This window comes from Caretta caretta, chromosome 9 (assembly GCF_965140235.1).
Source record: "Caretta caretta isolate rCarCar2 chromosome 9, rCarCar1.hap1, whole genome shotgun sequence".
Classification (NCBI taxonomy): Eukaryota; Metazoa; Chordata; order Testudines; family Cheloniidae; genus Caretta; species Caretta caretta.
In genome coordinates this window covers 81,012,523-81,040,200 of record NC_134214.1, presented here as the reverse complement: position 1 = coordinate 81,040,200, position 27,678 = coordinate 81,012,523, and the positions used below count along the sequence as shown (strand labels likewise).

The 27,678-nt window shown below is 45.6% G+C and overlaps 1 protein-coding gene and 1 long non-coding RNA gene across 4 annotated transcripts in view; one reads left to right on the top strand and one right to left on the bottom strand.

The window, feature by feature from the left end:
* On the bottom strand, nt 1-27,374 carry AMER1 (APC membrane recruitment protein 1). Of its 3 annotated transcripts, XM_048864767.2 has the most exons (5): nt 27,267-27,351; nt 15,744-16,061; nt 14,800-15,050; nt 7,031-10,562; nt 1-2,310 (listed from the first exon to the last, which is right to left on the bottom strand). In XM_048864767.2, the coding sequence occupies exons 4-5, from the start codon at nt 10,466-10,468 to the stop codon at nt 2,245-2,247; spliced, it is 3,504 nt and encodes a 1,167-aa protein (XP_048720724.2). In that variant the 5' UTR covers nt 10,469-10,562; nt 14,800-15,050; nt 15,744-16,061; nt 27,267-27,351; the 3' UTR covers nt 1-2,244. The 3 variants fall into 3 exon arrangements, with proteins under 3 accessions (XP_048720724.2, XP_048720722.2, XP_048720725.2); XM_048864765.2 differs by lacking the exons at nt 14,800-15,050; nt 15,744-16,061 and having other exon boundaries at nt 27,267-27,374; XM_048864768.2 differs by lacking the exons at nt 14,800-15,050; nt 15,744-16,061 and having other exon boundaries at nt 7,320-10,562; nt 27,267-27,374.
* The window catches only part of LOC142073228 (uncharacterized), a 44,432-nt gene continuing 43,526 nt past the window's right edge, over nt 26,773-27,678 (top strand). Inside the window, exon 1 of the long non-coding RNA XR_012669995.1 lies at nt 26,773-27,242. This is a non-coding gene — a long non-coding RNA (uncharacterized LOC142073228). The remainder of the gene's footprint in view (nt 27,243-27,678) is intronic.

Here is a 27,678-nt window from a genome sequence, read left to right as displayed (position 1 = left end):
TCCTCTAAAAACCTGAAGTTTATTCATTAGAATTCAGTGAAAGAAACATTCATTTTAAAACACAGTAAATACATTTAAAAGTTTAATAACTAGTCGTGTCAAGGACAAAAAAGAAAACATGAAACAATTGGCTATCAAGAAAGGGGTAGGGGAGATGCCAGATGCCTTCCCTTGGCTCAAGCTGTGCAGAACATATAAGGGTTCCAGTCTGTAATGTTCTGAAGTTATATGTGGAAACAGGTGACTTACTTCTGCCACATGCATGAAGGGGAGATTCTCTAGTGCCTTAAGCAGAACTGATGGAAGTTTCAAAAAGGTTGGTTTCTTTACAACTGACATGTGCCTCCCTCTATCCCTCAATTATCCTCTTTGCCCAAACATAATCTTATCCATTTGTTTTGTTTGCTTGCCAATAGAGTGACAAAATAGGAGTGGTGGGGACCGCAGAGAAGGAGGAACAAGCAATTTTCCATCTCAATGGAATGTCTAAGGACAAGGACTCTATAGAGAATGCATCGCAGTGAACTATCCGATAGTGGCAGGAAGATGGGGTGGATAACTGAATGGGTCTTTTCCCTTTCTAACTTCTAGAATAACACAGATCTGCAGGGAAAAGTGAGCTGCACTGCCTAAATACAGCTTAGCAGACACTACAAATAACTGCATAAGATTGAATACCTTCAGAATTAAGGCAGGGCAGGGGGAATCAGGGAATGTTAAAAGCAAGTGTGGGTCAAAATGCCCCAGGAATGTTAGCAGCGCAGCCCTCCACCCAATTTGCATTTCAGTAACAGAAGCAAAACTCATAAAACAAAAACAAAACCCACACACACAATAATGAAGAGGAACACTGTCAGGTTAAGAGTCATTTAATTAAAGACACAAACCCCATGCACAGCCAAGTATCTCCACCTGCATTGCCATCACTTTCAAATTTAAAACAAAACTCTACGTTCAGTGTTAATAATTTAACTTTCCACCACTTCATTTGCTTTTTGCTCAGCAGTGAACATAAATTTTGACTATTCACTCCCTGCTCCTAGCTCATTTCACTTTCTGGGCCTCATACTCCATGCCACTGTGCTTGGGTTGCAAATCCTGCAAGGTGGGGGAAGAGGAAATCAAACTTTGAAGTCTAAAAAAAAAATCCCAAGCACATTAACAATGAAATTTCAGAACTTTGCTTACTCACAATGTTCCTTTAAACCATGACCAGCCACTAGGTAAACAATAGGGCTCTTAAAATTAGCGTCATAGTTGCCACGGGTTGTAAAGATTTCCCTGGACAATGCTGAGAAGCAGCCAGGGTTCTGGTGATTGCTGAGGAATGAAGTTGGTGGTGGTGCTGAGGAGGCAGGAGAGTTAGGAAGAGCCAGGAGCTAGGGTGTGGCAGTTGACTAGTCCCATTCTGGCTGGAGGCCCAGTGGAGGAGCAGTTCTGTATCATGCTGGGAACAGGTAATGCTCCACGCACTGTAAGGAAGCAGGGAGCAGGGGATGTCACTCCTGCGGATGGGTTAGAATTAGTGGGGGGGCAGCACCCATTGCTCAGCCCAGCAGGAGGAACAGGGCCAGGGGGATGCAGTTGCCTCCTTCACTGCCTGGCCCAACAGTGACAGCCTCTTCCCCTTTGAGGAAACCTAACTGTGAGCACACCCCTGTTCTCTGCCTCCCGGCTGGAGGGAAGAAGGCTGCAGAGAACAAACAGCACTACTACTGCAGACTTGGCTAAGAGCCAGGACACCCACTCTTCAGGATGAACGTTCAGCCCCAGCCCAGCCCACACTGTTGTCAGCCACAGAACAGTAGCTTTGTCTTCGTTTTCCTGACAGCTTCACTGGCCCCACCATCTCCCCTCCCAGATGGGCAGGTCCTTAAAAGTACAGAACTCCCTTCCAGAGCTTATTTAGGTATCCAGCAGTGGCCATTTTTGATAAAGTCAAAAACATTAAAAAACCCCCACAAAACCCCCACCATTGTTTTCTAGCTTTAAAAGACAGTCAGTGATTCTTTCAGAGAGGAGACAGAGACAGTCCACAGACTGGAATTAAAAACAAAGCTAAAAACAGCACTTGACAGATGAGACATTCTGGTGTCAGAAGATCTAAGTAGTGTCCACGGAACGTGTGGATGGCAGGAAGGGGGGCGGCTTCCGAGCTTCAGAATTAGCCCTCAGCATGTAGCAGAGAAGCGAGATGGTTTCTTCATCACACAGGTGGTGGCAGCAGCGATTGCCTTTTCTTCGTCAGCACTGTAAGCCACACCACGGCATCGTGATGCACGAGTAAAAGAAGAGTCCATAAAATTTCCCCTATGAATATAAAATGTAAAACTATACAAAAATAGATAAAATTGACCTCTCTCATATGTATAAAAAAAAATCCCAAATGCAATACAGAATTACTTGGTAGTCTGACCTGAATGTCAGTGGTTTAGACTGCATGTGCAATAGCCACAGTTAACCATGTAAGCGCAAGACATTTTGTGCAAATACCATGTGTACTGAAGTCCTGCTGTTTTTAATGCATTGGCAGGACAATTGGCTGCTCCTGACAGTTAATTATGGACTCAGACACCACTTTCATTGAATACCTAGGCTAAAATTTTCCAATTTGGATGCCTAACTTCCACCAGGTAAAGAGATGATTGCTTGATCCTGTAATATGATGAGCACTGAGAAGTCAGACCATCCTTAGTTAGGTGCCTAACAGGAAGAACCCAGGTTGGAAGATTTTGGCCATGGACCTTAATTGCAATTTTATTTAAAAATGCTGTAAGTCAAGCAGGGTGAAAGAGCCAAACCCCACACCTCCCCAAAATCCCCACAACCAAGAAAAGCTTTTTGTGGTGTCAGAGTGCCCCAAAACCAGCAGAGGGTGTATCATTCCTTTGGTCAATCCCAATAGTTTTGGGTTTTTTTTTAAAAATGACACAGGTGTTTAACTTTTTTTTAAAAGCAGCTACTATGCATGCTTAGTAATCAACTGACAAGCTAGGAAATTAGAAGTTAAGGATAACTCTCCATCCTTAATCTGCCCCATTTTTGTAAATATCTATTTTTGGGGGGCCACTGGGTGGGAGGGGGGAGAGAAATAAGGTTTGTAATTGAAACAGCTGGTGTTTCTAACATGAGGTTAGGAAGGCTCCCCTTAAAATAACGGGGCAGGAGAAAGACCAGTGACCTTACCCATACCATATGCTCTGGAGCTGAATGAAATTAGTGACACGTGACTGGAGAAGTTGTAGTGGGTTCCCCGAGATCTCTGCTGAAGTAAGAACTTGCAATTCCATTGTCAATTTAATTCCTTTCCCTACCACAAAGCTCAAAATAAGCTGGAACTTGAAGTGAGCTTCTGAAACTTTTGGTTTTATTAATAAGCACTTAAGAAGTTACTTTTTGTCATTTCAAACCATCAGCTTTTTTAAATTTAAAAGTTATAATCCAATTTTTTTAAAAGATTATTTCTACCAGAAGTTTTATCACCATGGAGGACTGGTCCTATTTTCCCCTCAACAGACAGGAGTTTTAGGAGCATTCTAGATTAAACCTCATAGTATTATGTCCCCTTCCCAGTTGTATTTTAAAAATTTAATTAGAATATTGAAAATTCTTATTTCTTAATGGGGCAGAATACTCCAATAACCCAGCAAATTAGCACTAAAATGCCTTAGAAATATATAATTTTATCAATTTTCTCTGTTGGAGTTCAAATCAAATTAAGAATTTATGAAAAAAATGGAAGAAAAACCTTTGGTATAAAGTCAGATTATCAAGTCCTAGCTGTATTGCCTTCACATTAGTTTATAGAAACAGTTTACAATAGGTCTTCCCATCACGTACCTACAGCCAAAATGCTTATTATTAGAGACATGCATTCGTAAGTGAACATTCTTTTTAGCACTGTCACATTTATGCTTCACCAAAACTTTGGCAAAGGCTGCACCATTTAAAAACAAAAAGCACAAAACAAAAATCCACACCCACAAGAGGTCTTTGGTGACATACTCAGAACAAAAACAAAAATTTAGCGTAAGAGACTTGCTCAGAGCAAGAGAAAGAGTGAATGTTACAAATACTTTTCTGTGGAGTAATGTCTTGGATCACGCTGGAAACGTTTTGTTTCTGAATGGCAGTAGGTAGAAACAGATCTGAGTTACGAAGTTGGGATCTGGACTCAGCCAGATCTAGTAAGTCCTAGTAGAGATTCTGATGATTAGTGCACCTAGACCTTCATTTAGGACAGTACTTAAACATATACTTATGCCCCACTGAAGTCAAAGGGACTTAAGCTCATGCTAAATAGGGATTTATTCCTGAATCAGGAAAGGAGGTTCTGCCAGTGAGTTTGAAGCCAACAGGGCTCCCTTTGTCCGCTATCTCTTAGGCTTTTCATAGGATTAAGTCAGACTGACACACCAAGACCAGAAATTCAGTGCAATGATGAATAAACTCTCAAATACTGATGGCGGGGTTTCACTGTAACTAAGAGCAGAATTTGTTCTATGCAATCCTTCCTACACCCCTCTAGAGGGTTGCATGATTGCAAGGGAGAAGAATGTAGCACAACGTGCCCTACGTGGTAACATTCGCACAGTGTTACCAATGCAATAATACTGAGGAAAGGAGAGTTAATCCAGAAATGGATGTCCTTGATCTTGAGTTCCTTTTTTTTTTTTTTAAAGTGAATTGCCAAACAAAAAGCAAGCATGTTTTTGCCCTTTGCTGCTCTATGTGAATGTATAAAGACAGCATCTTATATTCTCTTTTCCACTGAAGTATCAGAGCCCCGCTTCTCTTTCTTTGCTGGAGGCATCAGCATTTCATACCTTGGCAACACTGTAAATACAGTGACAGTGGAGAAACCTGGTTACAATTCAGATGTTTGCTAATCCACTTCGGAACATGACTCCAAAAGTGTATTATAGATGGGACTTTCAGCCTGGGTATACAAAACCATTAAGCTCCAGTCTACACTACAAATTGGAAACATATTTGTAATTGGGTTATGGGATAAGAGTTGTAGCCTGGTTATCTGATATGACTGGAATTTATGCACATTTCAGAATCAGTATTAGCTGGGGAGAGTATGTGAGAAAAAGATACATGTGGGACATCACTGTTTAGATCTTCCACAGATTTTGCCAAAATGAGGCAGAAAGAGGAGGACCTGATATTTCTAGTTTAAAATTTTGCAATTTTATTTTTAAACCATTGAGAAAGTCTCTGCATCACAAACAAAAAAAAAAAAAAAAAACCAGGAAAGGGCAATTTTTTTAGTGCACTGTAGTCCACCAGGAACCAGATTAAGTCCAAGAATATAAACCTTGACTGAGGCATGGAGAGACTCAGCAAGACCCAGTTAAGAGGAAAAGATCTATATAAGAGACTGAAATCATGTATTTAAGACTGACAAGGACAAAGGAGTTTCCCTGGGTGAAGACATGTGCTCTGCTCCAATAGCCCGAAACAGGTGCTTTCAAGAGCTTTGTCAATGCAAACAGCCCTCTCTCAAGAGTAAAGTGCATCTCCGCAGCTTGCTACTTCCTCCATCTCCCCTGCAAGGTGTGGGAGCAAAAGGGTGGCACTATGTCCAGCTGTTGTTTCCTCCAGATGGGAGAAAGAGAAATTGTGAAGCCTAATTTAGGCTGCATTACATCCTGTATTCCAATTAACAGAATACTTTCCTCGTATGAATTTATGCAAAGAAAATAAAAATCCAAAACACAAAACTTCCTTTTGAAGAAAAGTATCAACATCTGCAACTTAACAGCTACAGGTGTGATCCAATTTAGCTTACATAAAAGATATTAATCATGTCCCATGTCTTAGGGAGCTGGGGCAAAGCACATAAGAAAAATATTTCATCTGAACATGATATACCATGAAGTTTGATCACTCCAAAGAAATAAGGGTATTGTTGACATTCTATTCTTAAAGGGACACCATCAACATGCAGGTTGCTTTTTTTTTTTTTTTTTTTTTTTTTTGGAGAGGGGGTGTAAATAAAGTGAATTAAAAACAGAGCTGGTTAGAAAGCTCCCTTCCCACTGCTACACACAACGGAAAACATCTTTTTGACCAAAATGAAAACCTACAGGAAAGTTCTTGGTTTGGTTTGAAATGTTTCCCTTTTTGAATGATTTTTGCTTTGGTGGGGAGAAACATGATATGCACATGCCATACTTTCTCTCACTTCTCCAGTGGGAAGGTGCGGTGATGAGAGAAAGTGGAGAAAACATTCCAAAATTTGTCAAAAAGAAGCTTCACAGGAAGTAAATAGTAACAAAAAGCTTTCATTCCTTTTGAATATTGCTCTAATTGTTAAATAGTTTCAGGTACTGCACCTGTCTCAAGTCCCCTGCCAATCTGTAGTTTTACATCCACTTTTTCCTGTTTTTTCCCATGTCACGGTATGAAAGTTCCACATAAATGGGGGGAAATGACCACACACGTGAAACCACAAATCTGAGTATGTATCAAGTGTTGCCAAATTCACAAATCAAACACACTGGGAAGATATTTATCTATCATCCCTCTTATGGTACAGCTACAGCCATTTTGTGTTAAAAACATTCAGAGTTATGATTTTTGGCAGTTAATGGTGTTCCTTTAAATAGATCAGCAGAAAACTAGCCTGAACAGGGAGTCTATTTCCAGGAGATTTTATTCCAACAGCAACTGCACTATGTATTGATACTCACTCTGCACAGTTTATTATAGTCAACAGAGTGGTGGTTCACACTGACAAACACTGGTGCCTCAAGCATTAGTCTACGCTAGGAGGTGGCCTACACAAAACCACAACAGAGCACCCACAGCAGTGCAGAACATCAGCAGCATTGTGAATGACTACATACTGCACCCAGCTGCAACTGCAAGAAAGAAGAGTTAATCTTTGTTGGACCAATTCTAAATGAAAACCACACACTGAAGTATATCTTCCCTCTCCCGCCACCCCACCCCTCCCTGAAAGTTAACCCTTGGCTGCCCCCCCTCACCCCTCCAGTATTAGCTATTTGGCTACCATTACATTCACTGTAGTGCTTTGACAGCTAACGGGCAGCGTGTTCCCATGTACGAGTCCCCCTTTCAGCAGGTCTGTACTGGAGCTTCCATAACGTTCAGCAAAGCAATCTGAGGGTTTTAAGGTCTCAGTGCCATCGTGAAACTGGAACGTTCCTTGTGTAATGCCAGCAAGTTTGCACTTTGCTGATTTATCAGGGGACTGCGTGAAAGCGAAGCTCTGAGGTAAGTCAGCCCCTTTTTCTCCCAAAGATAGCACGCAAGCCAGTTTTTTGGCCATATTTTCTCTAGGATACCTGTAGGAGCTAGACACCTCTTGGGCCTCTCTTGTATCAGTCTGCAGAGGTACATTGGATGGTCTGACCACATGTCTAGGCGTCTGAAGCATTAGATTACTGGCCCCAGTATCCTGGGGCATCCTGTCCGGAGTCTCCCTGGCATTGCTCCATCCAAGGGACATGTAAGGGGAATCCACTTCTGACTGCTCAGATGTATCCCAGCTGCCTTTGACGACGGCAGCCCTTGCAGTCAGAGTACAGCTCCACGGTTTCTCTCCCCCTGAGGAAAGCTCGGCTTTGTACTCCACATGCTGCAACCCTGGCCAGGTAAGTACCCCATCAGCTTCTCCTCCTTCGGAAGGAGACAGCTGAATGCTCTCCTTGCTTCTGCTCACCCTGGGGACCGAGTCCTTCTTGCCACTGTCCCATTTAGACCAGAGCTGACAAGGCTTAAGGCCATTCTTGGAGAGAGGCATATCTGCAAGCTCCAACTCCAAGCTCTCTGTGTCAAGTGACCTGCTTCTTCTGTTGATAGAGAGCGGTGCTGGCAGGGAGGGGTTCAAGCCATGCAGGCGCAAATGACGGGGAAGGCTGCCAACACCCCAGTTACAGCTCTGGAAAGAGTCTTGGGGATACCCCAGGAACATTCGTTCATCACATTCGGCAAAGGACTCCTTTTGCACGTAGCTGTCATCAAAGGCCTCAAAGGATGCAGCAATGTCCTCGTCAGCGTTCATCTCCAGATGCTGCTCACATTCTCCCTCGCCTTCCTGCTCCACATCCACTATGTCAAAAGTGACCATGGTTGGAAGGACAGAAAGGTTCTGAGTGAAGGAAGAACCTGAATCAGAGCTACCAAGGCTTTCAGAGAGGCTGGAGAAGAGAGTGCCGCTGCTAGTGAACTCAACCAGCGCCTGAGAGAAGTTAACAGCCTGCTCGGGTTCACATTCACTTTCTGTCTGGGGTTCCCTGAGGCAGTTTTCCATTCTGCTGTGGTGTTCATTTTGCAAACAGCTATCGGGGTCATGTGTTCTGTAGCTGGGATAGGTCACAGTCACAGTTTTGGCTGGGACTAAGCTACGTAGTTCCCCAAACACTGCATGATCCAAATCAGAATCAAACACAGAGTTGTTTTTCATGAGCTGAATAAGGCAACTTCCTTGGGCTTTTTGGCCATTGTAATACTTTTCTGGACACAGTGTCCCTTGAAAGTCCCTCCACTCAGGATTTTCCAGTCCGGACACTGAAATCCCAGCATCTACATTTCTGCTCAAAACTGGAGAAGCAACTTGCTCACTTCCAAGGCAACTCTGATTTTTGCCAATCAATTTGGCTGCTCTAGTATTACATTCAATGTATTGCTTGTCTCTGGGACATTTCTCTTTGCTGGGGACGTCCAGCTGTTTTGCAACTGGTTCCCTCTGAAGCTCCCAATACAGCAGCTGTTTCTGAATAGCAGACAGCCTCTCTTCCTCAGTCTCCATCACTCCACTGCTCTGCCCCATCATCTGAATAAGGTTCTTTTCGGCAGGGACAGCAAAGTCTAAGAAATGGCTGAAGATCTCTGGATGAGATGCTTTGCTCTCAAATAAGGATTCGTCCCCGAGAGAGGGGCTCATCAGGGTGTCATCGGGCTCATAAAACTCATAAAGTGCATCACCACTGTAACTGTCTCTTGGGAGACGGTCCTTCTTGATTTCCCCAAGTTCATCCTCTGGCCCCGGTGTGGTAGAGTCATAATAACCCTCATCGCTATTGGGAGCAGATTCTTGCTGGTCACTGGGCGGCGTTAAGAGCTCTACATCATCCATCACACCTCCAGCGTACAGATGGGCCACCTCCTCATGCAAGCCGCAAGTCTCCAGCTTGCTATTCACTCCCAGCAGCTTGGGACTGTTTATGGGCTGAGGCAGCTTGGTTTCGTAGCGGCTGTCCACCTCGGTGGTGCCCTCCCACAGCTGCTGGAGGTACTCCTCTATCTCCTCCGGCGTGGCCATCTCCTCCCCTCCTCCCTGGTAAGTGACAAGGCATGAGCTTCTCTTGGCAGCATCTCTACTGCGCTCCATGGAAATCGTGCTCTCAGCAATACTGTCGATGTCTGGCTCAGCAATTATGTCTCCACACCCAGTGAGGGAATCAAAACTTTTAAGGGAAGTAACATCTCCAAAGATCAAGCTGAGCTGGTCTCCAGAGTGTACTGAAGGGGGGTCATTGTCTGGGTAGTCAGGATGGTGTGCTTCAGGGAGGCCACCACAGGGTGAGCTGGCACAGACAATAGTCTCTGCGTCCAATTTCACATCTAGAATATTGTCTTTGCCCACAGGCACCATTGCTGCATCTCCTTCCGAGCTACTTTGAGCAGCCACGAGCCAGTCGGTGTTTTCTCCAAGGTTGGTCGTTGTGTTCAGTGAGCAATTACCATCCAAGCTCCCTGTGCATGATGCGGGGAAAGGGGTGCCTCCTGGACTCTCCTCCTCAGAGGCTCGCTGCGTTTCAGCCCCCGCCCCTTGAGTTTTCTTGGCTTGCTCTCCATCCCCGCAATCAGCGGCCCACTCCACTTTCTCAGACTCAGCAGCTTTGTTCTTTCTGTGGCGCCGGATGCTGTTGAAAAGCCCCTTCAGCCCTTTTTTGGGTCTAGGGAAGGACAACGATTTGTCTCCATTGGGCTTTTTCTCAAAGCCCTCGGCACTCCCCAGGGGAGAGCTCTCCTGCCTGCCAAACTCAAATTTCATGCTGGCATCTGTTGCCAAGTGAGCGCTCTGAGAGCTTGGCAGCTGGCGAGGATGCGAGTCCATCCCTCCATTCAAGGGGCTGTCCAACTGCAACCTCCCTTTCCCATCCTCATACCCAACGTCGCTGATCCCATCGTGCGTCTTACTTTTACTGAGACCCTTTTTGGAGGCTCCCTTCCCTTGGCCTTTATTTTTTCCTCCAAAGAAGCTTGGCAGGGTGCATATGCTCCTCTTCCCCCCAAAGAGCTTGAAGGCAGTTTTCTTCAGCTTGCCAGGGGGTGCCTGCTCCACAGCCGCGACAGAAGCATCGCTCCATTCAGGCAGCCGGTCACCTACTCTGCTCTCCTCCTGCTTCTGGTCTCCTCCCTCAACTTGCCTGCAGATGACAGATGGAGAGCTGGTTCCAACGGCATCCTCTGTACAGCACGTTTCCATGGCAGCTGTTACAGCCAGGTATATTTAGCTGGAAATAAAGACTTTGGTAGCAGAGTCTTCTTCAGGGCGTGTGGACCAAAGCATCATGATTGATCTAAAAGGAAGAAAGAAAGAGACATGAGAAACCATTAATGGTTTGCTTGGAATCACTTGAGTGGGTGAAACAAGGCAAAGAGGTCAGGCACATTCATGACCACAGCTGGGACACTAACTAGTGAGACCTCTATAACTCACTCTATAGGTTAGTTCTTTTTATCATCTCTCCTCTCAATAATGACTGGGGTTTGAACTTAATGCTGGTTTCCAGACTGCTAGTTTGTTAAGCCTCCATTTTATCCTCAAGGCAGAAGTACCACTTCCTCAGTATAAACACTTCCCATATGGAGAGACAGATTTGCTTTCTCTGGCTCACTGTGGTTGTGTGAGACCACGTGTGTTGTGGCCACATCTCCAGAGTACTGGACTAAGACCCACCAAACTCACTGCACTGACTTTAGTCACTACGAACTTTCCAGTATTAGTTAGCCCCCGTGATCTCAGTGCCTTTCTGCTTTTAAAGTGTCAGATACAATTCAATTCAATTCTCCGAAACATTCCCTATCAACATTTTGCACTTAACACTTAAATACAACCAATTTAAAGAACAAGCACTAAAATGACAGTAAAAAGAAAAGGAGTACTTATGGCACCTTAGAGACTAACCAATTTATTTGAGCATAAGCTTTCGTGAGCTACAGCTCACTTCATCGGATGCATACTGTGGAAAGTGTAGAAAATCTTTTTATATACACACAAAGCATGAAAAAATACCTCCTCCCACCCCACTCTCATGCTTTGTGTGTATATAAAAAGATCTTCTACACTTTCCACAGTATGCATCCAATGAAGTGAGCTGTAGCTCACGAAAGCTTATGCTCAAATAAATTGGTTAGTCTCTAAGGTGCCACAAGTACTCCTTTTCTTTTTGCGAATACAGACTAACACGGCTGTTACTCTGAAACCTAAAATGACAGTGTTTCTCTGAATAAAGAGAGAGTGATTTTTATTTGCACTAGATTTCACTTGTCTTTAAACATCTTTCAGGAAAGCTAGAATTAAAAACCAGTTCAGTACAAAAACCTCCCTGATCAGATTATCTCAGAAACTCCAGAGATGGAGGCTTTAATCTGATGCTGGCTCGACGTGAACAAAATAAAAATATTTCTTTTTGGCATTGGGCAGGAACGGGCGGGGGGGAGAGAAAGAATAAATCCAGTGAAAATTGTTATGCACTGCTGCGTTTTTATGCCTGTAGCTTAGATTTTTCTAGTCTGAGGCCCCCACCGAATTTAAACAAAGACCCTGTTTGAGGAAAACACCCCCCCCCAAATCATGGGCCTCCTAACACCCATGACTTGAGGGCAAATCCTGAAGATGAAGGATTTTTCTTGAATCTCTGGGGGACCGGGCAGTCACTGGAGGAGCAAGAAAGCAGCATTTTTATTGGCTTCTATTATTAATAAAAGCCTTGGCATTCACCCTGCTCACTAAAATTAATGGCTAAGAAGCAGATGGGGCAGGTTGTAATTGTATTAAAGTGATGGTTACGAGAACATTGCAAAACCGAGTGATGCGCAGGTAGCGATCTGAAAACTGCATGCAGCCTCCCCTCCCCTGCTACAGACGGTTGTGCTGCAGAGACAGCGTGTCTGGTAGCTAAGCATGCACACAGAAAGAAAGCAAAGGAGGGCACTTTGCCATGCCATAACTGGCTCTGCACCGTACAACTCGTGAGTTTAGTACAGTATTAGAGCTTGAGACTGGGAATTAGGAGCTATTTCTAGCTCTGCTGTTGATTTGCTGTGTGATCTCAGGCAAGTCAACCATGGTGTTCCTCAGTTTCACCCTTCCGGGGGGCAAGGGAAAAAAAAATACTGACCTGCCTCACTAACCGGCTAATTTCACTGGTGTGTATAATGGCCTATTGAAGCATTCACTTGTGACATACACAGTACCCAAGTTCCATTGTAGGAGTTCCCTTGTTGCTTTGCAAATGTACTTAAGTCATTGGTAAATCTGATTAAACAACATTATTGAGATGCACAATAGTATGCTTTGGACATCCCTCCTGTTAACTCCAACCATGCTAGGGAGCGTGCATTTACGCAAAGCAGGAAGGAGAAGGGAGGAATGAAACTTAGGGTACGCCTACAGTGGCAGAGTTATATCGCTGGCAGTTACAGCGCCGCTCAAAGAGCGCTGAAGGGAAACCGCTGTTGTGTGTTCACACTGTCAGCTGCCTGCACAATAGCGTGTTCACACTTGCAGCGGTATTCGGAACGTTGCACTCTGGGCAGCTATTCCACAGAGCACTTCTTCCTCTTCTGCCGCTAAGAGCTGTGGGAAGGCGGAGGGGGTCGCAGGGCATCCTGGCTCCTGTCCCAATGCCCCAGGATGCATTGCTTCGCATCCCAGCAATCCCTGTGCTTCTGTCCGCATTTGGCACCATCTTTCAATAGCTTTGTGTACTGCGTGCTCTGCCTCTTCGGTCTGCAGGAATGGATCCCGCACTGCTGACCAATATGCTGCTCGCTCTCACTAACACGTCACGAGTGGCAGTGGGGTTATTCCTTAAACTATAAAGGCAAGAGGAGCTTGACATTGATCTCGCCACACGTAGTAGCTATGACACGAGACTGCGTGTGGCATTTGAGGTGCTGACCACAGTGGAACGCTGCTTTTGGGCTTGGGAAACAAGCACTAAGTGGTGGGATCACATCGCGATGCACGTTTGGGATGATGAGCGGTGGCTGCAGAACTTTCGCATGAGGAAAGCCACGTTCTGGGACTACGTGATGAGCTCGTCCCAGCCCTACGGTGCAAGGACACGAGAACGAGAGCTGCTCTGTCGTTGGAGAAGCACATGGTGATTGCACTGTGGAAGCTGGCTACTCCAGATTGCTACTGATCGGTCGCTAACCAGTTCAGAGTGGGAAAGTCGACCATTGGACTTGTGTTGACAGAAGTGTGCAGGGCCATTAACCGCATTCTGCTCCGAAAGACCATGACTCTGGGCAATGTGCATGATACTGTGGATGGCTTTGCACAAATGGGCTTCCCTAACTGCGGAGGGACAACAGATGGCATGAATATTCCAATTCTGGCACCAGACCACCTAGCCACTGAGTACATTAATCGCAAGGGGTATTTCTCAATGGTTCTCCAGGTGCTTGTGGATCACCGGGGGCATTTCACAGGCATTGACACAGGCTGGTCCGGAAAGGTGCACGACGCACTCATGCTTTGGAACACTGGCCTGTTCAGAAGCTGCAAGCAGGAACTTTCTTCCTGGACCAGAAGATCACTGTAGGGGAAGTTGAAATGCCCACTGTAATCCTGGGAGACCCTGCTTACCCCTTAATGCCATGGCTTCATAAGCCATACACGGGGCATCTTGACAGCAGCAAAGAGTGGTTCAACAACAGGCTGAGCAACTGCAGAATGACTGTTGACTGTGCTTTTGGCAATTTAAAGGCCTGATGGCGCTGCTTATATGGGAAGCTGGACCTGGCTGATGACAATATTTCTATGCTTATAGCCTTGTGCTGTACACTTCATAATATTTGTGCAGGGAAGAGCGAACCGCTGAGGCTCAGCGCCTGGAGGCTGAAATTGAACAGCCAGAGACCAGGGCTATTAGAGGGGCGCAGTGTGAGGCCATAAGGATCAGGGATGCCTTGAGGCAGCAATTTGAAGCTGAAAGTCACTAATATTTGTTGCTATGCTTGGGAGTGCAGTGCTTGTAATGCTAGGAGGTGATTGTGATTGGTGCAGACAAGGCACTGTGAAGTTTTAAGAAAAGTGCCTGTTGCTTTGCAGGGTTCTGTTTGCTTTCAATTAATGGAATAAAGATTGCTTTCAAACCAAAACCATTATTTTATTAAAAAACAACCACCAGAGGAGAGAAAGAGACACACAAAAAACCAAAACCCATCAGCACTGTGGAGGATGGGGGAAGGGAAGGTCCCAGGAAGAGGTGGGGTCCCTGGATAGTTAAAGATTTGTGTATGTCCAGGTATCATATGCAGCCTTGTCCTTTGGAGTACAGTGAAGCGGGTACTGTACTTCAGGAGGGCTTAACTGCAGAGGGATGGGTGTTGAGTGCAGTGGCTACCGGGAGTCCACAGGGCTGGACTGCGATGGGGCAGGAGTGGAATGCAGGGGGTACAGACTGGAGCCAGGAGGTTGATAAGAGTGTTGGCAGTGTCTGGGGGATGTATGGGAAAGAGTTGTGACAGCGGCTGCAGGGGAGGGCAGGTGCGGAACTGCTCGGTTTGCAGTGCTAGTAGCACCTGGAGCGTGTCTGCTTGGCAATCCATAATGTTTAAGAGCCGCTCCATGGCTTCGTTCTGGCACACTGCGTTCTCCTTTTGGTCCTTCTTCTTGCTGTCCCACCACTCCTTCAATTCTTGTTTTTCGGCCACAGAGTCCATCGTGACATCACAAAGGAAGTCCTCTTTAGTTCTTCGTGGCCTCTTACTAATTCTGCACAGCCGTTCAGCCAGAAACAACAAAGAGGGAGGCTGGGCACCCCAGGCCACATCTGTGAAGCCAAAATGCAACATTTTACAGAAGCACTATTGTTTGCAACACACAGACCACCAATTTAAAACACAGCCACTATTCACATACCTGTCACTAACTGGCTGACCCCATGAGGCACAAGACCCCCAAAATAGCAAGTAACCACAGGGGTAGGGGTAATCAGTGTCCCAGAACCGTATTGTAGTCTGGGCATGTGACTCTTGGGGAGAGCCAGCACTGTAGTGGGTGGGGAGGCTTATAATCATTACTGTCCCCACATTTTCCACAGGCTGTGTTCATTATGGAAGATCTCTCACTGCTGAGGGTGAGCAGGGAACCAAGGGAGGGTCTTCTCGAAGACTGCAGCTTCCGCCTTGGTCCTATGGGGCTCGCCTGTGTACAGCAATGGTAACCTTTCCCTTCCTCCTCCGTGACGGCAGAGTGACATGGGAAATTTACCCTTAATGGGGCAAAAAACAAAGCAGCTCTGCGAAAGAACCTGAGGCAGCGAACTGCCCAGTATCAACATGAAAGTTTTGTGGCGATCTCTGAGGCAGATTCCCGTGAAGTGAGGGAGTCAATCAACAGCCTACTCCGCTGCTCAGACTAGGCATGTGGTGATACGCACATCATACAGACACAAACCTGCTTTCTGCAGCCCTCCTGCCCCCAACAACTCGCTTCAGCGATTCCCAAAATCAAAGTCACTTACCAGAGGCCTCCTCTCCTGTTTGCACTTTGCCAAGCTCCGACAGCTATGAGTGGCTAGCCTCCTCCGGGGTAGAAAAGAGCTCCTGGCTGCATTCACCTCTGACCTCCGAGTTATCCTCTGCCTCTGGGTCCACCTCCACATCCTCGTCCAAGATTTCCTCCTCCTGGTTTGGTCCACTCTCGACTGGCACGCGAGCCAACAAAGTATCCACAGTTGCCTTTGCCTTTGTAGAACCGGCAGCTCGTGGGCACAGCACCGGAGTGGCGGTTTGCCTCCCGCGCCTTGTGGTAGGCATTCTGCAGCTCCTTCACTTTGACCCTGCAGTGCAGTGTGTCACGGTTATGGCCCCTTTCTGTCATGCATCATGACATCTGTCTGTAGGTATCCTAATACCTAAGCTGGAGCACAGCTGGGACTGGACAATCTCCTCTCCCCAAATGCAGCTCAGCACTGCTCCAAGCCGGGGATCACTTGGTGCGAGGAGCAGGCCTGGTCACCTGGAAAGATGCACTGAGACCACTACACAAGTCACCGAGCAAACAGGAAGGGGACTTTCAAAATTCCCAAGGAATTTAAGGGGTGGGGCTCATGATTGGTCACCTGGGGGCAGGGCAGTAGAGTTCAAACCGATGACCAGAGAGGCGAGAAGAGGCATTGTGGGACACTTCTTAGAGGCCAATCGCAGCGCTGTAATCACCAGTGTTTACACTGGCACCGCGGCGCTGTAGCCCCGGCACAGAAAGCTGTACGCCTCTCGTCAGGGTAGTTTTTTTAACAGCACTGCAACTGCTTGGCAGCGTGTACACCTTGGGAGTTACAACGCAGAAAGCTGCTTTGCTGCGCAGAAACTTGACAGCGTAGACAAGGCCTCAGAGAGACTTTCCAAAGGTTGCACCTTGTCAGAACACGCTGCTTCCTCCCACGCACACTCCAAATCCCCATCACACTTAGGTGGTTGCTTTGCAATTACTTTAGCAGTTCTCCTAACTCCAGCAGGAGAGACAGACACTACAGGAAGTTTTGTTCGTAGCTAAGGCAACCATGGGACATGGGCAGTCTACAAGAAATCTCTCTCTTGGGGCCTGGGGGAGAAACACATATATAAAGCACGATCAGTGCCTAGTTTGAAGGCTCTGCTCTAAAGGTGGCAAGTGATCAAGGCTACAGGGCTATTCCTCGCCCTGTATAGCTTCTACAGGAAAGGGCCCTGCTCAGTTTCTGCTCTCCTTAACAGTTAGAGATGGGTCAACACTGGCTCTCAAACCCCAACCCATTTGCTTTTCAGTTAGTGAAGCCACTTCTATAATTCTGATGCCAGGTCAGTTCCAAAGCGTAAAGGAACCTATTTTCCATGTCAGGTGGGGATGCAGTTGAAATCTCATGAAAGCCGTTTACAAGGTTACACACCATCTAATCTCAATCCAGATGCCAACTCAGCTTTACATAGGTTGTAAACCTAATCTGGATATGGATGCTTGAATGTCTTGGCAGCCCACTGCTACTAAAAGAGTGTCCACCTAAACCAGTTTTGATAATGAGTTTATCAGAAGTCTCACAACATTTAGACCTGGTCTACTAAAGGGCGAGACATAAACGGTCTTGTGTCAACCTAGCTGTGGAAGCATCTTCACTTAAATTTGGCTCCCATCCATGTAAGTGCCTCTCTATGCTGATTTAGTAACACCACCTCCCTGAGCGGCATAGAGTCGTGGACAACGTCATTAGGTTGGTGCAGTTTCAGTGCAGACACTACTTTGCTTATGTCAACTATTACTGGCCTTCAGGAGCCATCTCAGAAGCCCCACAGATAGACAATACAATCGATACAAGTGCTGCTGGTGAGCACACGCCACTGACAAAAGAAGCCAAGTGTGAGCGCACACAGGTGATTTAATAACTATGGTGGCTGTATGCCACCATAAATTAAATTAGGTTGACATAATTTTCTTCTGTCGACGTGGCCTTAGTGTTTTTCTTAAGGCCCCAGTCCCTGGATCTGCCATTATGTGAGAATCTCAGCTTTCACTTAAAATATAAATAAATAAAGAGATCCTAGACATCATGGTTGTGAAAAAAAATCTTGAAAGATGACCCCAGTGACCCCTTAAGGCTCAAAAGGCAAATAAAAAGCACCCCCCCCCTTTTTTTAAAAATCTCATTATTAAGCCAATCCCATGATTATTTTTGGTTCTGTCTCTTGTTTTTTTGACCACTGCGGCCTAAAAAGGTGTGTTTTCAACTTGAGTTTAGTTAACTCAAATTAACTAAAACAAAGTAAAATCCTCCTAGTGAAGACAAGGCAGTTTGTAGTTTTCACACCAATTAGCAGGTCAAGGTAAATCCCAGCCTCCCCATAGCAGGCTGAGTTAAAGATGAGCTCCATCTTCATTAGGAATTTTCTTCATGTTGAGGCTAACTCGACTGAAGAACACACTACTGAAGATGCGCCATTGGGGTTGGAAATACTGTTAGCACAAAGTTCTGGTCCCACAGAGGTGCCGGTTGTTGCAAACTGCATAGTAATGGGGGCGGGAGGGGGCAGGAGACAGGAAAAAAAATATTTTAGAGCTCACCCTGGCTCAAAATCAGCACTGACAACAATGTATTCCCACTCTGTAACCACAGGACCAAACCAGAAATATGGTTGCCGTGAGCAAAAAAGTATCCATAAGGAAAGAGACCAAGGTTAGAAGCCATGGTGGGATGAGACTGCATTTCAGCTACATTAGGCTTTTTTGGGGGCCTAGATTTGGTCTGTCCTAGAATAATAATACACAATACCTATTACTAACGTAGTGCTTTTCATCAGTAGATCTCAAAGTACTCCACAATCTTTAATGTATGTAACCTGAGAACACTCCTTGAGGTAAGGAAGCTTTATTATCCCCATTTTACATATGGGGAACTGAGGCTCAGCGAGGCTAAGGGACTTGCCCAAGGTCTCCCCATGTCCTAGGCCAGAGCCCTAGCCAGCCTTCCTGCTCTCAGCAGGATAAACTCAGTCAGCATTTTAAATATGTCATCATGCTCCAACAGTATACAGTTATACAACCCAGTGGTTAGGACATCAGCCGCTGTCTGCAGCACTGTCTACAGTAGCAATACCACATTGCTAATATTGGGGAAGCTGAACTGATGGCAACAGCGTAAGAGATGGTTAAAAAAAAAAGAGCTCCTAGTCTACATCATTATACAAGGCAGGTTCACATATCACAATGGGAGAACATCCAAGTCCTGTCTGCAGTAACTGGTGGGTACTAATTTTCCAAGTTTTTTTTCCTGTACAGACACACCCAGAATCTCCAAACAAGATCAGGGCTCCAGTCAGCAAGACTACAGTCAGAGACAGGCCCTAACCCACACTGCTTAAAAACTAAAAACAGATACGATGCTGCAGAGTGGAGATGAATTCCAAGACTTGTGTTAGAGAATCACGTACCTGCACAACTGACAACTTCCTAGTGCTATAGCAACTTTCCTTCTTGTCTACATAGATGGGGGAAAACAGTGTTCACTTTGCGTGCAGCCTGGCCTTGATTTCAGCTGCAAGATAGATCTTTCTGATCATGCTGGCAAGAGGAGAAAGATATTATACAGACGCTCCTAACTACAGCAGAGAATCTTGCTAGTCAGTGGATCTTTCCATAGAGTTACACACCTTCATCTAAGTATGGTTGCAAAATGCAAATGACTTTTGCCCAAATTATTTGCAGAGGATCATGCTGGGCCCTTGACGTTTTGACAAAAAAGTTTAAAGAAAACCCACCATTGATTCTGTTAGCCATGGTGTTTAAACGCTAACAAAAAGCTCCCCCGTTCTGCATTCTACAGACTTGGGAAAATATCACCTCTGGATTTAGGGAAATTTTATTCCCTTAATAGCCACGTGTTGTAATCACCTTGTCAAGTCCCTCTGCTTCAGGTGGACTGACACCTCTTACAATAAACAGGCTGCAAGCTTTTCAATGTGTTGCATCAGAGATTGTTTTCAGTCACATACAAGAAAGCTAATCAATGGATGCACACAGTATTTACTCCAGACTGCCAGTTTGTTTTACCCAGAGCTATTTCTCTGCAAACAAGTTAAACTGGAGGCTAAACGCAGAGTCATTCTATGCAGTAGATTTAATAATTCTATTAAGATGTTGAAGTAAAAAGAAAAAACAGTACAGAGTTTAAGCACAGAAGTTTCTGGTTATCAGGGAATAAGGTAAAGATTATCAAGGGGTGCGAAATTCGGTTTAGGATCGGGTGGCGTAAGGAATACATAATCTGCAATCTCCCCGATCGGGGGTACAAGGTTAACGGGTCAAAGTACAGACATTGAGATATGGGGGTATGTTGTTCATATAATGGCTATGTTCAGGTGTGGAGTATAATGATACGATGATGAGGATGGATTTGGTGAGATTTAATGTTCAGTGAGTTTATGGTTCCAGTTCATATGGTCCAATGGAAAAAGTCTCTCAGTCCCTTTCCCATAGTTGATGCACGATGTCGTACCGGCTCACACTTCCTGGTACTGTCGGCGGCTGGTGATGTATTCGATGTAGATGTCTACACCACTTTAACTATATATACTGTATAGTTAAAGAGGCACAAATCCCCTACCGTACAGAGAAATAAACTGTACCAGAATAAGCACAGTTATACCAATATTATTGTGTCCACACTAGAGGTTCTACTCGTAGTTTAAAAAAAAATACACACACACACAGAGTTTAACTATTTTGGTTAGGGCGCTATGTGTAGACGAGGCCTTATGCTGCTAAAATAAATCTCCCCAGACCCTATGCCTAATATGTAGGGCCCTACCAAATTCACAGTCTATTTTGATCAATTTCATGGTCATAGGATTTTTTAAATCATGCATTTCATGATTTCAGCTATCTGAAATTTCATGGTGTTGTAATAGTAAGGGTCCTGAGTCAATGATCCCTCTAATTTTTTCCATCCATGTGCGGAATGAATTTGTTATGTGCACCATATCGAGGTAATGTGCAGATGTGCGCCATCAGCAGAAACCAAAAAACCAGATATAATCTTTTTTTTAAAGTTACCATAGGGATAATTACTCCAGCCAGGATAGGTTAGGCATTTTAGAACTCACTACTCTAAGAATTAAATGTAAGTGTAAGAGAGAAATAAAAATTATGAAATGCATAGACCAGTAAAAAAAACTAAAACAACACACTTTGAAAGAACTATTATTGTTGTCACTTCTTGACACAAGTATGTGTTGGGAGGCGAGTGTGAAAGACAGTGTGTATATCTGTGACAACACAGAAGTAAGCAGCAGTGTAGAAGTATGGTTGGCATGGTGTGGTATTGCCAACCTTACTTCTGTGCTGCTGCCTGCAGAGCTGGTCCCTCAGTCAGCAGCCGCCACTCTCCAACCACCCAGCTCTGAAGGCAGCAGCGCAGAAGTAAGGGTAGCATGGCATGGTATTCGCAAAAAGAAAAGGAGTACTTGTGGCACCTTAAGAGATTCACCAATTTATTTGAGCATAAGCATCCGATGAAGTGAGCTGTAGCTCACGAAAGCTTATGCTCAAATAAATTGGTTAGTCTCTAAGGTGCCACAAGTACTCCTTTTCTTTTTGCGAATACAGACTAACACGGCTGCTACTCTGAAACATGGTATGGTATTGCCACCCTTACTTCTGCGCTGCTGCTGGAGTGGTGCTGCCTTCAGAGTTGGGCACCCAACCAACAACGGCTGCTCTCCAGCCAGACAGCTCTGAAGGCAGGGTAGAAGTAAGGGTGGCAATACGGTGATCCCCCTAAAATAACTTTGTGACCCCCCCCCCCGCAACTCCATTTTGGGTCAGGACCCCCAATTTGAGAAACGCTGGTCCCCCCCATGAAACCTGTATAGTATAAGATAAAAGCACACAAAAGACCAGATTTCACAGGGGTAGCCCAGATTTCACGGTCCATGACTTATTTTTCAAGGCCGTGAATTTGGTAGGGCCCTAGTAATATGACTATGCAGCTACAAACAGACAACTGTTGCTCCAGTTCTCATTTAAAAACGTGTTTCTAGCTCAGATGTAATCTGATGCAATGACATCTGCTTGGGCCTGCAAACAGCCTGCACTGGTAGTTTGATGAGCCATGAACTGTTCCCATTTGGAATGTTACTCTGAAGCCTAATGAGGATACACTGAAATGTCAACATCGTAAAAAGTATCAGAGGGGTAGCCGTGTTAGTCTGTATCTACAACAACAACGAAGAGTCCAGTGGCATCTTAAAAACGAACAAATTTATTTGGGCACAAGCTTTCGTGGGTAAAAAACCCCACTTCTCCATGCATCTGAAGAAGAGGGTTTTTTACCCAGGAAAGCTTATGCCCAAATAAATCTATTAGTCTTTAAGGTGCCACTGGACTCCTCGTTGTTTTTAACATTGTAAACTATTTCACTGCTGAGCATTTTAGCAGAAACATCTGTGTTCCTCTATTGCTCTGGATGCATTGCCAAATATCTGAGTGGGACTGTTACTAGCAGTCCAGGTTTTGTGGGGGAGGTGGTGAAAATGAGGAATTAAAACCCTTTACCCAAATTTTGTTTTAAATGACCTTCACCCCACCCTAAGGGGAAAAGATATCGGAAATGTACCCTCTTTTGAGAGCCAAAAGCCTCATCTCCCTCCCCCACACCCCCAACTTCTACAAGCCTGTAATGCACTTTCAGTGCAAATGCCTGCAGCACATTAGAAACACTGGGGGCATAACAAACGGGGATACTGGACTGATTGTACTACACTGGGATGTGACAAGTAGTAACAGGCGGAGGCAAAGTTGAAAAGGAGGCGTCAGTGCAATGTACTTCTGGAGTTCATGACAAATCATTTAAACTAGTGTATTGCATAGGACAAGGGGGAGGAGGTGTGAGAGATTTAATTAGGTGCTCTACTACACAACCCTGTTGCAGAGACAAACAAAAAAAAGTCACTCCCCAGCCCCCGGAGATAAGTCACATCTACAAGTTCAATTTCACACACTATTTCGCTGACACTGCTTGCAAAGAAACAGCATTTTGTACACAACAGCACTTACCTATTCATGACATTAGTACTTTGCTTTAGAAAAAAAAAATGTTGTCGTTGAGGATACTAACAGATGTGAAAATTCTAAAATACACTGCCATGGTCCCAAAATAAGCTGTCATAAATTACCTTTGTTAACAAAAACTCTGAAAGCATCACACAATTAAAGAGTGTCCTGTTGGAAAGCTGCAGTCATAGTGACCTTCCATAACAGAATATCCACCAGGAAAGTTTAAAAAGTGTCAGCACGGAGGCCTGGTCTAAACTGAAGTTTTATACCAGTATAATTATTAGTATTACTGAAATTGTTATCCCATTACAACTTCTACTGTGGACAGAACTATACCTGTATAAATGTGCCTTATACTAGTACAGCTTATTCCGCTTTCCTTACAGGAGTAAGCTATACCTGGGTAGGGCACCTTTACACTGGTATAACTAAGTCCACACTGGGGGGGGGCGGGGCGTGAGGGTGAACTTCTTTAATCTATAGTGGTACAGTTACAGCAGTACTATGATTGTAGTTAGACCTTGCTTTCCAGAATCCTAAGCATACTTTTTGTCAGTATAAAAACAAGCATTTTGATTGATAAAAATGGGATATAACAGATGTCTCAAAGAAGGTCCTAGGACTCCAAGACATCTTGTGAAGAACTAGGACTGTTCCAGTTAAAACTGAGATACATGGTCACTTTAAGAAGGTCCACTAAACTTATGTGTACTGTTTTCCCCACTTCACAGAGTATGTTAAAAATAAATCTGCACTGGGAGAGGAAGAATGGACTGGATGGCTTAAGGAGTGGGACACAGAAACTTCCACTCTAGCTCATGGATTTTACCCAGATTTTGGTTGTGATGGAAAGTAGTTAGAACCCAGGTGTAAAAAGAAAAGGAGTACCTGTGGCACCTTAGAGACTAACAAATTTATTTGAGCATGAGCTTTCGTGAGCTACAGCTCACTTCATCTGATGTAGCGTAGTGACCAATGGTGAACGTCCTGAGTTGGTGAGTTTCTGTCCAACGCCCAGGGAACTGGCATCCATATCAAAAGCCACCATCACTATCTGCACCTTTATCTGGCACCAAGTTTAGCAGAGAGGCCAGAGATTGAATCAACATGGAAACTGAACGCCTCTCAGATCCCTGGGAGGCAGCCCTACAAGTGGGAGGCAAATCCTTGGGTGGGGTTGTAGTACAGCTTTCTTCCCATTGTGTCTAATGTATAAACACAGGAAGTCAATCAACACAGCTGTCAATCCAGCAACTTTCCAACCTCTACATTTACTTTAGTCACCAACTTCTGTTTCTCACTTAAGAGTCTCTCCCTCCCCTTTCAGAAAAACCCAACTATTTCATGTTTCACAGTGTCTGAGCATCAGAAAGATGGAACTGGAGCAAACTGACAATGGTGTGTAGAGGAATAAGGCGCTGGGAAGCGGGCATGGTCTGACCATCAACTACATTCCTGCTCGGGATCTGAGCTACTCTGAAAGAGAAACACATTCAGGGGATGGAATGCAAGTTAAAACCTGGTGTGGAGGGAAAAGCAAGCTGAGCACTGACCTGGTGAAATGTTGTGCAAAGGAACTTTAACATGGAACAACTTCATTTCCTTTCAGAGGCGGCCAAAAAGCCACCGAAAATTGCAACTTCTCTCTGCTTAAAGGATGCTCATCCCCGCAACTGATTTTATCTATCTACCATGACACCCACCACCTGGCTGAAGGTGAAAGGAGAACATCCATGCACCAATGGAACAAAGTAGCGGAAGAATGAAAGAAACATCTGAAGAAAACAGCCCAGCCAAACCTCAAGTCAGATGTGCTGCTCACGCATGCTTAGCTCATTATGATCACAGCTACAAGAATTGATAGTAAGCAAATTTCTACAGAAGTTGCACTTTAAAAAAGATGAATATTTTTGCAAGCAGGGTGTAAAAATAACAGCTGCTCCTGGAGAACTCCCAGCGCCTCCATTAGTCTGCTACAGAATTAGAAAGCAGATTCCTCCTACGAATGCATTCCTCTGCCTCTATTTGAAACCGTGTATGTACAGCTTTGTTTTTGTTCTTTGCTGTTAAGCAGGGGACCAACTTAAGTCTGACAACTGTCTCTTCTTCCCTTCATATCTGGCAAGTGTTTTACTCATTTACACAAAGAAAAAAGTCAGAAAATAATTACTACAATAACAGCAAGAAAATGGTAAATTTCCAACCAAAACCACAGATCTAAAGACCTAACACTTTGGGGATGACTGGATCCGAAATGTGCTATTTGGTCCCCTTTAATAATAAACAGAAATTCAAACACCAATCACTTAAATATTTCAAAGCTTGCTCAGGCTAAAATGGTGACAGACAAGCTTTAAGAATAATATTAAGTCCATAACCTATCAGGTACAAAATCAGGATAAACATGGGAAGCTGGATGCAAGATTCAGTTAATACGCAGTGGTATGCTATGCAATTTGTTTAAAATTTCTATATTCCTGTTGTTGTGGACAGTGGGTTTCTGCTGGACTGAATGCTATTTGGGTCTGAATTCAGTGAAGTACCAGTTGAGAGGTCTGATGAGGGATATGTCCCAAAGATGTTTGGTGGCAGGTTTGACTGCAACAACAAAACTTATTGCAATGTTTTTTTTTCCTACCCACCAGACTTTCAGCAAGGCCTTCTGCATGCCCTAATCTTCCACCTTGGCATTAAAAGGGGAGCAATAAGAAATTTGGCTTAGGACAAGCAAAGCCATTTACAGTCAAATATCTTCAGTACAAAAGTTGAAAGTATTGCACAAGCAGCCTTCTGTTTAAATGGGTTCTGTGAATGGCTGTGTCAGATGATGACCAGCAAAGATGTGTAGTATCTATGGGCTCAATTCAATTGGACGAAATAACAGTCCCAGGAAACCTCAAACTTAAAACTACAGCCTCAAACACAGTCTCATTTTCAGTAACAAATCAGAACAGCTCATGTGATTCTTAGAGCCCTGACAAAGTCTAAAAGAGCTTCCCATCCATCCCCAGAATCCCTCTACATGCAACACCCAGGACCCAGGAATTTGGGGGGCCAAAAATATTCAAGTTATTTTAAAAAATTCAAATGCATTTTTGTTTGACGTTCACATAAACATCTCCCTATGGGGTTTGTCAAATTTTGCTACATTGTGCTAGCGCATGAGAACTAGACACATCCCTTCACATGGTCCAAGCTAAGCAAAATACAACAAACAGCATTAGCGGTGAAGGAGTTAATTTGCTTTAAGAGAGTTTTTTTTAATTAATGCCACAGGTAAAGCATTTTAATGTATTGTTTTTAGCAAGCGAGCCTCCTGAAAATAACTTCTACTCACACACACAAACAATGACAAACTGAAAGATAATCTTGTTACCATGTTAAACAGGGAGACAGATGTTTAGAGAAGCTGGAAGCCATCAGTGATTTAGGTTTCTCAGTAGCTGAAGACACAAAGCTTCTGTGTTCCACCCTTACATATCAAATACCAGCAATTTAGACTGCTCCAGGGTCAACTGGTTTGAGCCTTGTGCGTGGGGAGGAGCACTGGAGAGGAGACCACAGAGGGTAGTAGATCTTGTATATAGACACCTGCTACTGTATTTTCCACTCCATGCATCTGATGAAGTGGGTTCTAGGTCACAAAACCTTATGCCTAAATAAATGTGTTAGTCTCTAAGGTGCCACAAGGACTCCTGGTTGTTTTTGCTGCTACAGACTAACTCGGCTAACCACTCTGGAAGTAAAACTCTGGTCACCACTGGTTTTATTTCAATAGAAACCCTCGATAAATACAAAGTTTACATAGCAGAGGACAATAAACCATCTCTCTCGCACTAACAGTGAGTACTCCTTATTCTGAGGACACCGGGCAGCGATCCCAGAGAGCTCTGGCTCAGTGGGGGACAGGCAGAGACCACCCACCTGTCTCCCTGTCTCCGGTGATTTCTCCCCGGGAAGAGGGATGTCGCGTGAGAGCTCAGCAGACACACGCACCCAGTTCCCCCGGCCCGTGCTGCTGCTGGTGCAGAGGCGGCAGCAGGGGCGTGAGACACCAGCTGCTCCCGCAAATCACCAACCGCAACGAAGCCGCACAGCTCCGGGCCGGGGGGGCGGGAAGAGAGCCCTGCCCGCATCCCTGAGACAGCTGGCTCTGCAGCCCCTGCACCGTGGGGGCTGCTGCACAAGCAGCCTCCCGACGCCCCCGAAATGAGCCCGGCGGACAGAGCGCGGGGCCTGCGCCGGCCCAGCCCAGCCGCGCGGCTGACACAAAAGAGAACCAGCAAGTCGCTCGCTGGCTCGGACACCTGGGCTCGAGGGCCGCCGCCCCCGGCAGAGCGCCCCGGCCGGCTACGCGGCACGCACAGCGGGAGAGACAGACTGACGGACGCGGCGCTCCGCTCCACAGGCGGCCCGGCGACATGACGGCGGGAGGAAGGTACCGCGGGCGCGCCCCACTTACCGAGCGCCGGCCGGCCGGGCTCCCCCGCCTCGTCCCCCGGGCAGCGCGGCGGGCAGCTCCCAGCCTGCGCAGGGTCCGCGCGCGCGCGCGCTTCCCCCCGCACCGCGCCGCCGGGGCCTCGGCCTCGCGCCCGCCCCGCCCTCCCTGCCGCCGGGGGCGGGGCCGCCGCGCAAGTGACAGGCTGGAGGGCCGGTGACGCGCGGCGAAGGCGGGGCCCGCCGAGCCGGCTCCGCTCTTGCTCCCCCTGCTGGGCGGCGGGTGGCCATGGGCCGCCGCGGGCGCCGTGAGCTCGGCGGTCCCCGGAGCGGGGAGCAAGCAAGGTAGCCGGCTAGAGGCACCGTGCTCAAAGTGCTCGGCGCTGGTGACTACAGCCTGGATGTTTCTCTCGTCCCTCGCGCGAATTAGCTGCCCT

Excerpts from the sequence above, each read along its gene's own strand:
- AMER1 (XM_048864765.2), bottom strand. The coding sequence starts at position 10,468 with ATGGAAACGTGCTGTACAGAGGATGCCGTTGGAACCAGCTCTCCATCT. Across the intron at positions 2,311-7,030 it reads GTCAAAGCACTACAGTGAAT|GGGAAATTTTATGGACTCTT; the intron begins GTAATGGTAGCC and ends TTATATTCATAG.